The sequence below is a fragment of the Oryctolagus cuniculus genome, chromosome 12 (assembly GCF_964237555.1).
Source record: "Oryctolagus cuniculus chromosome 12, mOryCun1.1, whole genome shotgun sequence".
Classification (NCBI taxonomy): Eukaryota; Metazoa; Chordata; class Mammalia; order Lagomorpha; family Leporidae; genus Oryctolagus; species Oryctolagus cuniculus.
Window position 1 is genome coordinate 26452796 of NC_091443.1, and position 12808 is coordinate 26465603.

The window sequence follows — 12808 nt, forward strand, 5'->3', positions numbered from 1 at the left end:
ATAAAATTCATGTTAATCCATTGTGTACTCTACTGTCTCTGTTAAGTTATGGTTATGTGGCAGATGCTAGAAAACTGGGTTCCAGAAACACAAGAAAGCTCTAGTGTCCACAGGCTACACGGTAAATACCCAGAAGCCAAAGAATGGCAGAGACCTCTGCCACAATTTCTCCTCTAAGTCAGGCTACACAGTAAACACTGGTTAAACTGCCAGTTAAATCTAAAAGCCCAAAAAGTCAGGCTAGAGACCCAACTCACTGCCTCACTTCTCCTCTTTTCTCTTCCAGAAGGGAAGTTACTACTGTTCTGCAGGACTCTCCACTGTGATGTACGGTTTGATCCCCAGACCTTATGTAAGGGATGACTGACCTTTTCTGTAATAATGCCTGCCCACAGTATAGGGCCCCAAACAACAACAACAACAACAAAAAAGGTTGAACTATAAAATAATGTAACAACTAGATCAATTTTTCGGTGTAAAAAGTTACACTGACGACCTCAAAGTATGCAAGCAGGTCACCACAGTTAATCTTACCTAAAGAGTCATAGTTCTCCTCATGGGCACGGTCTTAACTCGCAGGAAAATACTAAGTGTCAGAATTTGCCCATGACCATAGTTTTTCTAGCTCACCCTGATATTTAAAAAAATCTCCAAAAATCAGGATTGGGTTAAGCACCCCCTTGACTGACATCATAGAGGCTGCCTCCTTGGTCTACTTTATTAGAGACCAGAAAAGTGAGGAGCAAGCTAGCAGCAGAGGATAGGCAACAGACCAATCAATGGCTGCTTTACACGGTGATTGCCATCAAGGAGACCCAGCAAGGCCAGTGCACCCCAAATGGCACCTGTTGCTGATATAAGGAGACAGGGCATTGGGCAAGCAGCTGTCATGACAGCAAATGCCTTCTGTCAGCCCTGCCAAGAGCACGGCCACTGGACACGGAACTGCCCTGGGTGTCGAAGGACTCCTGGTTCAGAACCGCTGACCCTGTGGCCCCGAGCTAAAAAGCCTTTGGCTCTGCCCAGCCTCTGCCCAGCTTCCAGCTCCAGCCACTGCTATTGAGGGGATGGCCTAGGGTCAGTGACATGCAAGTTGCCTATTTCCATCAGCCTCCTATTCAGCTCTCCTCCTAGTCCATCCATGTAATGCAAGTCAACAGGGTGCCTCCCTTAAAGGAGATTTGCATCTCTTTCAATTCTCTTCCAGCACCCCATGGATAGGTCTGGGCCTCACACACCCAGCCAGGCCTTAAAAGTCTATCCAATAACATTAAGCTTAGAAAGCCCTCCCTGCCAGTTCCTAAAAACAGGGCTTTCGGTAACAGCTAACTCAGATAGCCCTACACCGATTTGAACAGGTCCTCACTGAGGACTTAAAGGGCCTATCTCTTAAGGGGTGTGCACAATAATCCATAATATAAATGGTTAAATGTAAATAATTCATTAGTCTGTCCTTTTCCCAGCCTGAGACTCTAGTCTTGTACATTGGCTTAACTTCCTAGCAAAACTGGCTACTAAATATCAAAAAAAAAAAAAAAATTGTCTCTGGGTCAATCAGACTAGACAGGCACAAACCCAGATTTGTACTTTTCCTGGAAAAAGCCAAACAGCTCCAGGACCAGGCCAAGCAGAGCTGGGATTTCTGGCCTGACATCTGGTCATGGAAATCCTGGCTATTTCCTCTCCTTGGCCCGCTAACTTCTGCAATCTTGATGCTTCTCTTTGCACCGTGTGTTTTTAATGCCCTTGTTCGTTTTGTCTCTAACAGACTAAAAGCTGTTGAACTCCAAATGGTCATCAGGCAAGACTTCCAGCCCATTCCACTGGACGACTTGAGCAGCCCTCTGGACCGAGCAACACAGTCTTTCCAAGGCCACTGTTGCACACCATAAGACAGGTAGCAAGAGGAAATACCCAAATCCCCCTCGACGCCCACATGCCAGCTTCGAAGAAGTTACAGAAAACGGAACTCCATCCATAATCCCAAAGAAGAATTTTGGGTATTACCTCTTGAGGGGAAAATATTAGGCAGAAAGTCAGTTATGAGCTTATGTGTGTGTGACATAAAGGCCTAATGTGTCCAGCATATGCATCTGCATCTCAGTCATCCTGACAATGTTTCACGGGCAGCCTGGCCTTTGCATCCTGCCCTGCCCCCTTCTACCTGATAACCTGCCAGGTGGAGATGCCCGCCCCTTCTGCCTGACAAATCTTCCACAATCTCCCAGATGCAGCCCAGTATCTGCATTTCAGTATTACAGAACAGGCGGGGGTTGAATCTCATTTTCATGGGGGTGGGTTATGCGCGGCCCTAAAAAAAAAAAAAAAAATGTTGTTTTTATGTCAACTAAACTGGGGTGGTTAGAAACTCCATGGCCAAACTCAAAAAACGACTGAAAAAACGGCAACGGGAGAGGGAAACTCAACAGGGATGGTTTGAGTCATAGTTCAGCCGGTCCCCGTGGCTTACTACTCTACTGTCAGCCCTAACAGGACCCTTAATTGTTCTACTCCTAATTGTAACCATAGGACCTTGTGTGTTAAATAGACTCATCACCTTCGTGTGGAAACAAGTTAAAAATATTAAACTCATGGTTGTAAGACAACAATATGTCACATTAAAAGAGACAAAAACGAATAATCTCTAAGATTAGAGATCCTCACAACAAGGAGTGGGGAATGAAGAGTTAAAATTGTATATGTATGAGTGTCAAAAGTTAAGCTTAAGCTTACAGGTTTAAACCTTCCTGGTGCAGCTGTGAAAATAAGACAGAGTAAAGTAGCACCTTGACAGTAGGGACTCCATTTTGGAGCACTTGAGACTGCATTCTGGGAAAGCAACCCCCCCACCATGAGACTCGGGTCTGAAACTATGATCTCAAATAGTCGGACAATAGCAGTGCACTACACCACCCTTGGCAACGCACAAAAACCCCCTAGCATGATTGCTCAAGCTTAAAAGTAGAAAGGTTGCACCTGGGTTACCTGGGCTAATAATGAAGATGTGATTTGTCTATGTCTTAAAATCATAATTGCTGATTGTAAGATTTTAGCAACCGCTTAGCAACCGTGTATTCTCTCCCTCCTCCCGATTTTGCGGTTTTTGCCTTTATAAACCCTATGCTGTAGTTCCTCACTGCTCCTCTGTCCTTGTCAGAGGGCCCCAACATGTTGGATCAATAAATTTAACCCTTTGCTGGTTGCATGAGAGAAAAAGTCTCTTGGAGTCGTTCCTTGGGTGGTGGGCTTTTTTTTAGACCCTAACAAAGTGTTACCCGTTGATTCTGCGTCCTAAAAAACTTAGTGATGAGAATGACAGTTACTCTCCCGCTGTTTCGTGTTCTTGCATGTACATCTAGTAGTGTGGACACCAGTCAGCATTTAGCAACCGTTAATCTCATGACTACAAAGACTACAATGTTCAGAAACCGTGAAACTCTAGGAGTTACTTCTATTATTTGAGTAGGAAATGACATAGAAGAAAATAATAAAACACCAGCCTAAAGTACTAGCATACGTTGGACTTCTAGATTTAGCTGAGAGCGAGGGAAATCTTAAATCTTGTAAAAACATTGTTATTTTAAATAGACATGCAAAGATATCAAGAATACCCCCACCCCAAAGCCTTAAAGCTTTCTTTGGTGTTACCAGGTTGTTGAGCCGTGGATTCAGTAAATAAATGTTCATCTAAATACATGAGAGCTACATAACAATTCACTGATGATTTTAGCATGAGACAGTGGTTTGCACTGCCCAAAATGTTTCTTCCTAATTGTAAAATTTTCAAAAACAAGTTGTGATTCCCAAGATACAGTTTATTTTTAAAAACATTTATTTATTTATTTGAAAGACAAAGTTACAGAGAAACAGAGAGAGCCTTCCATCCGCTGGTTCACTCCCCAGATGGCCGCAACGGCAGGAGCTGCGCGGATCCAAAGCCAGGAGCTTCTTCCAGGTCTCCTATGCGGGTGCAGCGGCCCAAGGACTTGGGCCAGCTGCTTCCCAGGGCATAGCAGAGCTGGGTTGGAAGTGGAGCAGCAGCCAGGACTCAAACTGGCACCCACATGGGATGCTGACACTGCAGGTGGCAGCCTTACCCACTATGCCAAGCGCCGACCCCCCCCCCACAATATTTTAAATAAAGTTATTTTATTAAGTAGACTTAAAAATAGACAAACATCAGTGTTTGAGACCTTGTGCCACTTACCCCCTTTTTCTTGGTCAGCTGGGTGGTTTTAACAGTTGAAATACTTGGATCTGACATGCTAGAGTGTATCCAAATGTTTTGTTCTTAGTAGACTGAAACAAAGAAACCTTTGAACAGCTTCCTGCTTTTCTCTTTACCAGGGCACTGGTAAAATTTGTCCTTTACACTGGGTATCCTCACTTACCTCAGCTGGTTTTGAAGCAAGCATGTAGAATTTAAGGGGAAAGGACTCACAGGAACAGGGGCAGAACTCAGGTTGTGTCCTGGCTGCACGAAGGCCCTGCTTAGGACGTGGGCATTGAGATCCTCCTTTCTTGGAAGGTCAACTCTACACTAATTTAAAACGTATTATATTTCTTTTTAAAAATATTTTATTATTTATTTCAAAGGCAGAATTAGAGAGAGAGGGAGAGAGAAAGAGGGAGAGATCTTCCATCCTCTGGTTCACTCCCCAGATGTCTGCAGCAGGACTGGGCCAGGCCAGAGCCAGGAGCCAGGAGCCAGGATCTTCATCTGGATCTCCTGCATAGGTAGCAGGGGCCCTAATACAGGGGCCATCTTTAGTTGCTTTTCCCAGGAAATTAGGAGGGAGCTGGATCAGAAGTTGAGCAACTGGGATAAAAACTGGCACCCATGTGCAGGTGGTGGCTTAACTTGCTGTGCCACAACACTGACCCATAAATCCGTCATATTTCATCCAAAATGTTTGGGTGGCACAGCAAGAGAGGTTTTGAGTTACCCTATTCCAAATATTGCTATATTTTCTTTCTTTCTTTCTTTCTTTCTTTCTTTCTTTCTTTCTTTCTTTCTTTCTCTCTCTCTCTCTCTCTCTCTCTTTCTTTCTTTCTTTCTTTCTTTCTTTCTTTCTTTCTTTCTTTCTTTCTTTCTTTCTTTCTTTTAGATTTATTTATGTGAAAGGCAGAGTTAGAGAGAGGCAGAGAGAAAGAGAGAGGTCCTCCATCTACTGGTTCACTCCCCAGATGGTCACAATGGTGGAGTTGGGCCAATCCAAAGCCAGGAGCCAGGAGCTTCTTCCGGTCTCCCAAATGGGTGCAGGGGCCCAAGGACTTGGGCCAGCTTCCTCTGCCTTCCCAGGCCACAGCAGAGAGCTGGGTCGGAAGTGGAGCAGCCGGGATTCAAACCAGCCCCCATAGGGGATGCCTGCACCACAGGTGGCAGCTTTGCCCACTACACCACACCATTGGGCTCCAGATTATTTCTTTAAGATATTCCCCAGGAGTAAACGTGTGACCCAGTGTTTGAGGTACCAGTGAAGATGTCTGAGTCCCATATTGGAGTGTCTGGGTTTGATTCTCGGGCCCAGCTTCTGTTTTTGGCTTCTTGCTAATGCAGACCCCGGGAAGCAGCAGTGATAGAACGTGGGATTGGATTCCTGCCAGCCATGTGGGAAACCTGGATTGACTTGTGGCTCCTACCTCTGGCTCCAGCCCCAAAGGTTGGGAGCATTTGAAGAACATTGGGTGGGAGTGTGTGCTCTCTCTCTGTCTTTATTCTTTATTTTTTTTCTTAAGAATTATTTATTTGAAAAGCAGACAGAGAGAGGAGAGACAGAGACAAAACCCCTCTGTCTCTTTCTGTGTCTGCCTCTCAGAAGAAAAAGGAGATTTTCCCTAGAATGGATGACTTGATCTGGGCAGGGAGAGTATGGACACAGGGGTCTAAGACTTTAAAAAGTATATTTAATGTATGCATATATGTGTGTTTTATTTTCAAGTGTATAGTTAAACTATTAACATTTGTTTTAAATGGATATAGATACACATGCACACACTGATACTTAAACATTGGACTTTTAAAAAAGGGTAGAATTGGTGCTGTGGGGTAGCAGATATAGCTGTCACCTCGGGGGCCAGCATCCCATATGGCCGCTGGTTCGAGTCCCGGCTGCTCCACTTCTGATCCAACTCTGCTGTGGCCTGGGAAAGCAATGGAAGATGGCCCAAGTCCTTGGGCCCCTGCAGCTGCATGGGAGACCCGGAAGAAGCTCCTGGCTCCTGGCTTTGGATAAGGGCAGCTCTGGCCATTGTGACCATCTGGGGAGTAAACCAGTGGATGGAAGACCTCTCTCTCTCTCTGTGCACCTCTCTATAACTCTCCTTTCAAATAAATAAATATTTGAAAACGGTCAATTAAATCACTAATGAACTGTCATAAACTGGAAAGAAGTAGGGTATTGGACTGACATACACATTGTAATAGCTGGGCATGCAAAACATGTAGCCGAAAGCTCTTTGGCAAAAATAGATTTTTTTTTTTGTGATTTAAAGAAGAGATAAAATTCTATCTCTAAAAGTTCTGAAACTGAAGATAATTCAAGATGCAGGTCTTTGAGTGATAAAATTATAGATTTGTGATCCAGATGATTGTAAGAACAATTTAAGAAAGAAAATGGAAGATACTTTGAAAAATAGTCTTTTTTTTTTTTCACACACCCGCACCTCTGAAAAATAGTCTTAAAAGAGATCATTCCAATGTGCTTAAATTAAAAAACATGATGTGGTTTGTATTATTTTGTTAGAATGTTTCAATTATGTAAGTGTATTAATTTCATTTTTTCAAAAATAAACATCTGGGCAAGGAGATTAAAGTGTATTTTTACTTTGTACTTTACTGTATTAAAAGAGAGAAACTCAAACCCAATAAATATTATATTAGGAAAATGTATTTGTATTTGACACATGCTACTTATGAACTAAAGAGGCTTGTTTAGCTCAATTTTGTGGAATTCAAGGGCATGATACTTGCATTGGCTGAGTCCTGGTGAGAGAGCCCCCTGGTGGATGGCAAGCTGTAGATGATAATGGCAGAAATGTGATCAGACCAGCAGTCACATCGTGTGTCACATTCTTGAGGCAGGAAGCAGAGAGGGAGACAGGATGGGCCTTTATAACAACCCTTGTGAAAACTGCCTAAGAACCTCCCACCAAATTCTGCCTCCTGAAGGATCCACAGCAGGTGCCAACACTGCCACTCTGGGGACCAAGCCTCTTTTCCATGGATGCTTTGGGGGTTGGGGAAAACAAAATTGGCCCATATCCAAACAATAGCAGTGTTCCTGAAGAAGCATTTAAAAGCCAAGTATAAGTATAGAAGAGAACCAGGAAATTTTAAGAAGAGTATGGGATTAAGCTAAAAGATCTTTATAACAAACACTGGGTTAAAATGAACTTTTAATGCTTTGTTGTCAGCTTTCTTATTGAAAAAGAAATTGGTAATCCCATTGGTTGAGATAGATGGTGTCTGTCATTTTATCCTAAAACCAAGAAGAAGTATGATGAGATCTAGTTTGCACTATCTATCAAGGACAACAACATATACACCAGAATGAACATTTTTTTAACTACTACTTAAAAAACCAAGATAGTTTAAGATTGTCCAAATGTAATAAATTGCTTCTTGTCTTTCTTTCCCTCTTACTACCTTATGCTCAAAGGATCATATATCAGAGTATTGAAAGTATTTTTATATCAGCCAGGGTTCTCTGCAGAGGCAGAATCAGTAAGATATGTACGTAGATATATGACAGGGTGTTGTTAGGGGAATTGGTTTACGTGATAATGCACCTGACAGATCCGCTACAGGGTGGAGGCCCCGGAGGCAGATGGCATGGCTCAGTCCAAGTCTGAGGGCCTCAGAACCAAGAAGCTGAGGATGCAGCTATACGCAGACACCCCAAATCACAGTTTTCCAGGCTCCCAGGTGTTCCTCAATCCAAGCAAGGTGACATCATAAAATTAACCATCACATTGAGGGAATTTATTTTGGAAAAATTATCTTTTAATAGTTAAACAGAGCAACTCTGAAAGGTCTGAGGAGGCTGTAAGTGGGAAAATGTCAGATTTTCTTAAAAAATTTTTTTTCAAAAGGATCCTGGTAGCAGCCGAGGGAATGTGACCTCTGTCCACGGCTCCTTATTCCCACGTAATTGCTGGGTGGCTGCTGGTATGATGCTGGGGACTGTCTTAAAAGGCTTGTTTCATTAAAATATTTATTTTTTGAGAAGGAGAGAGAGTGAGAGCGAGGCAAACAGAGCTCTCCCCTGCTGGTTCATTCTCCAAATACCTGCAATGGCTGGGGCTTCCAGGCTGAATCTGGGAGCCAGAAAACTCAATCCAGGTCTCCCTTGCAATCCACCACCTGTTGCTTCCCAAGGTGTGTGTCCACAGTCTTCTGGAGTCAGGAAGGGAGCCAGAACTTAAATTCAGGTAGTGTAACCTGGGGTGCTGGTGTTTTAACTGAGGTCTTAACAGCTAGGTCAATGTCTGCTCCTAGCCATTTTTTGGGTAAAGATAGACTTTGGAAATCCTATATAAGCAATCGATTTACATTTCCATGAAAGTTGTAGAAGCAAGGCATGGGACCCTTCCACAGTCGGGCTTTAGAATAAAATACCTTTATAGGTTTGCCTGTCAATAGGCCTCTGTGCATCTTCTTGCCAGGTTGTTCACAACCCCCAAGCCTTTCCAAATGCCGCTTTTTGCCAGGTGTTCCCTTCCATAAAGCGCTGCCTGCAGAAATCCCATTCTTTCATGTCTGTCTCAAAGGCCCCCACATGTACTCCAAGGTGGAATTTCTCTCTTCTCTGCTCCTCTCCTAATTCGTGAAAACATCTGTTCTTGGTCATAGAACATCTTGCATATTTAGTTGTATGCATGTCATCGAGGCACAAAAGTTAACTGGAAGAATTCTTTGAGAGAATTCTGCTTTCTACAACAGATTTGCAAGTTTTGAGAGCACAACTCAAGTCATATTTGGTTTTAAAATTTCTCTCCCTTTCATCATATAACACAGGGCCTAACTTAAAGACCGGGTAGAAGAAACCCACTAGAATCCTGAAACAACAAACTTTAAGAAGTATTGTATTATGTATGTACACAGAAACCTAATATAAAAGTTTACGCATAAAAGTTTCTTGAACTGTTGTGCCCTGTGCTGCATTTTATACTTGTAGTTCAAGCTTTGATTTCAAAACCGTGTACAATGTTAGGTTTCCAGAAACCTTATTTATGACTACGTGGAACTTCGACATCTTAGAGATCTGCTTTTTGTGCCATAGTTCTTTTAGTATCAAGCTATCTGGTTCAAGCCATGCACAGTTCTTGTTCTCCCATTAAATTCAGTTATATTTAGAGAAAACACGTACAACAAGGGCTAAGGAGACTTGCATTCTTTTTTTCTGGAATGGTGTAAGTGTATTTCCTGGGGGAGTGTGTTAATTTAAAAAACAATCGCAAACGGATTCTGTTGAACAAAACAGAAAAGATACTCCTACCGTTCAGTCTGATTATTACAGCTGATTTTGAGCTGTTTTGTCAGTCTGTCCCAGTAGGTGTCAGTGCTGAGTCAAGGTAAAAAGTTCTTTTTAGGCGTAAAATTTTAATTAAAGGTACGCCAAAGGTTCAATCAATAGAGTAAAATCATTCATTTTCTCAAAATTTACTTCCTCGGAAGTCAAAAGAGACAGGGTCTCGCTATGTTGCCCAGGCTGGAGTGCAGTGGCTATTCACAGGCGCGATCCCACTACTGATCAGCACGGGAGTTTTGACCTGCTCCGTTTCCGACCTGGGCCGGTTCACCCCTCCTTAGGCAACCTGGTGGTCCCCCGCTCCCGGGAGGTCACCATATTGATGCCGAACTTAGTGCGGACACCCGATCGGCATAGCGCACGACAGCCCAGAACTCCTGGACTCAAGCGATCCTCCGGCCTCAGCCTCCCGAGTAGCTGGGACTACAGGCGCGCGCCACCGCGCCCGGCGAGCGTCGGCAGCGCCGAGAGCATACTAAAGGCTGAGGCCCGGTGACGTCACCAACCCCAGCGACTCAGAGCCTCTCAGTTCGCCGCTCAATCCAGCCAATGTTGCTCCATTGCGCACGCGTCATCTTTCAGCACTGCATTCTGGGTAAGCCGTGTCGCTCTAAGGTTGAAAGAGCGCATGCGTGCGGTCTCTCCTTCCTTTTGCCTCGTTGCGCTCGTGAAAGCAAGATGGGCCACCAGCAGCTTTACTGGAGCCACCCGCGAAAATTCGGCCAGGGTTCCCGCTCTTGGTGAGACATGCGCTGTGGCACTCGGGAAGGGTTGCCGTGGGATGCGAGGGGGCCAAGAACCCTTACTGGGGGAGGTCGCCGGCGGCGCGCGGAGGAGGCCGAATGGGAGCTGCACCTTCCGCCATTTCAGGCCTCGGGTGGGCTCCGGCCGGCGCTCGGAGGGCTGGATGGCTTTTGCGGCTTGCGAGACCTGTCATCTCTCCTTTTTTTTACAGCCGCGTCTGCTCAAACCGGCACGGCCTGATCCGGAAATACGGGCTGAACATGTGCCGCCAGTGTTTCCGTCAGTACGCGAAGGACATCGGCTTCATTAAGGTAGGCACGGGCCGCGTGTGGGAGCGGGGGTGCTGGCGGCGGCCCCCTAGTGTGGGCGTTGGAGCCGGGCTGTCGCGGCCGCGCAGGGTGGGGGCCCTTGGCGTTCTGACCCAGCTCTGCCAGTTGTAGGAGCCATGTGTTTCTTTCCACGCAGCCATGAAGATTTTACTTTGGAAGTTCGATTTTATATCTGGTCAGATGTGTGTGTTGAACAGTGACTCAGAACGTTTCTAGCGTCATTGTACTGACTTTGAGTCTCTGGACGCCTTTATTGGTCCTGAAAGTCCCTTAAGCACGAGTTGAGAATCTTAGTCCAAATGCCTGCAACCAGACCTGTTTGCAGTTCACACGTGTGTGTGCTGTTGGACGGGTAGGACCTAAAGCTGTACCTGAAATTCCTTTGTGTGGTACACGTGGCTTAAAGACTTGCTAAAATTCGATATTTTGGTGACCTTGTCATGTGAAGTCAGGTGTGAATGTCTGCTTGGCTTCATGATAGCTCTCAGAAATCTATTTTGGATTTTGTTATTTTCAGATTTGGAATATTCAACCTATGCTAATCTGTTCTTGCTGACTCCTTGATGAAATCTTCATTGGTCATGCGTAGAGTATTTAGTAGAATTTACTTGTTAATCCTTGTATCATCTTAAGCTAATTAAATCTTGATAGTAGACAGTTTGGGTTGAAACAGTCTTAAATTAGCCGCCTTTTATGAGAGTCAAGTTGAGATTTTAAACATTTTAAATAATTCACTTTCTATCTTTTTTTTTTTTTTTCAGTTGGACTAAGTCATTTCCTTGAATGGATCCTCCAAGACATCAGTGCTATGGGAAAGTCATACCATCTCTCTGTACATAAAATAAAGAACTTCAGTTGATGACTGTTTCAGTGACTGCAAGTTAATTATTATGGAAAGAACTCCTTTTTATGTATTTTTTAATTTCTTTTTAGTTGAGAGTACAAGGAAGAGACCTCCTCTCTGCCAGTTTGCTCCCTAAGTGTGCATAACAGCCAGGGCTTGGGCATACCAAAGCCGAGGGGTCAGTCCTGGAACCTAGCTAGTTGGCCTGTTGCCTCCCAGGGTATGTGTCAGTGGGAAGCTGGGGTAGGTAGTAGAGCTGGTACTAAACTCAGCCCTTGGCTAGGGGATGCCGACATCTTAACCACCGGACCAGACACCTGCGCCTGAAGCTTGGGTGTTCTTAATGCATTTGTTTTCAAAATAGTTGACTTATTTTTTTCTCAGTGGCAGTTTTTTGTTGTGTTGAAAAGTGTGTTCATTATGTAGGATTCCTGCTTTATGTGAAGCGCAGTTGTGTATTTTCTGAGGAAAGCAGTATTTTGGGACACTTGGAGTGGTAGGCGAGTGCAGATTAAGTCACAGTCTAGATAGTAGTTTACCTAGGGAGGTTAGTAAAAGGTGAAACGTAGCTGTAGTGTGGTGGGTTTGACATTGGTGGTGTATGTTTAATATGAAATGAGTTTTGAATGATTAGAAAGTTTAGACGTTGGACTTGTCACATTGTCATCACCTGGGATCCAATTAGGAATGCTGAATCTTGGGCCCATCCCTACTAAATTGGTATCTGAAGAAAAGGAATATCTAGGTGGTATAAGTATCCATGTTTGAGAAGTACTGTTCTTTCACTCAGACAAGATTCTTAAGAATATTTGAATTCCTGATGTGCCAGGCCTAGGGAATCTCTAGTGCATAAAAAGTTACCTTCAACAACTTCAAAATAGGTGCTGGATAAGCCAGAAGAAAGTCATGTCTGGGTTAAGAGCTTGTTAGGCAGAGATTACCAAGTACCTCCTGGGTGGAACCTTTTGGGAAAAAATTCCGTGGAAGGAGGAAAGCCATGAAATTGATGTGCTAGAAGCTAAGTAGGGAATCTTGAGCTGGGAGTTGAGCTGTGTTCTGGTAAAGGGAGAGTTGATCCCGACAATTTGCATTGAATGGAAAGGAAGGTAAGAGAGGGAAGCTGGAGTAAGAAACTGCGACTTAATGATAGTGGCTCTGTTACCTGAATTTGATGATAATGAGATTCCAAGTGTTGCTCTTCTGTTATGTTAGGAGCTCTTGGAAGGTTGGGATACAGATGCCTAAGTTTCAGGAGTTTCATAGTGAAGCCAGCTCTGACCATTACCCTTAGTATCAGGATTATATGATAAACTGCAGTTGCTGTTGGGGAAGCAGTTTAGGGACGATTTCTCAGGGTG

The 12808-nt window shown here is 44.1% G+C and overlaps 1 protein-coding gene and 1 non-coding gene across 2 annotated transcripts; one reads left to right on the plus strand and one right to left on the minus strand.

The window, feature by feature from the left end:
* Positions 1–9685: 9685 nt before the first annotated feature.
* On the minus strand, positions 9686–9983 carry LOC102723302 (RNA, 7SL, cytoplasmic 1). Its single transcript, NR_110379.1, has one exon.
* Positions 9984–10206: 223 nt separating this feature from the next.
* On the plus strand, positions 10207–11473 carry RPS29 (ribosomal protein S29). Its single transcript, NM_001289812.1, has 3 exons — positions 10207–10273; positions 10489–10588; positions 11368–11473. Exons 1-3 carry the CDS (start codon positions 10212–10214, stop codon positions 11374–11376), a joined length of 171 nt encoding a protein of 56 aa, NP_001276741.1. The 5' UTR covers positions 10207–10211; the 3' UTR covers positions 11377–11473.
* The last annotated feature ends 1335 nt before the right edge of the window (positions 11474–12808 follow it).

Coding starts and splice junctions, on each gene's coding strand:
- RPS29 (NM_001289812.1), top strand. CDS start 10,212: ATGGGCCACCAGCAGCTTTACTGGAGCCACCCGCGAAAATTCGGCCAG. Junction 10,274..10,488: donor GGCCAGGGTTCCCGCTCTTG/GTGAGACATGCG, acceptor TTTTTTTTACAG/CCGCGTCTGCTCAAACCGGC.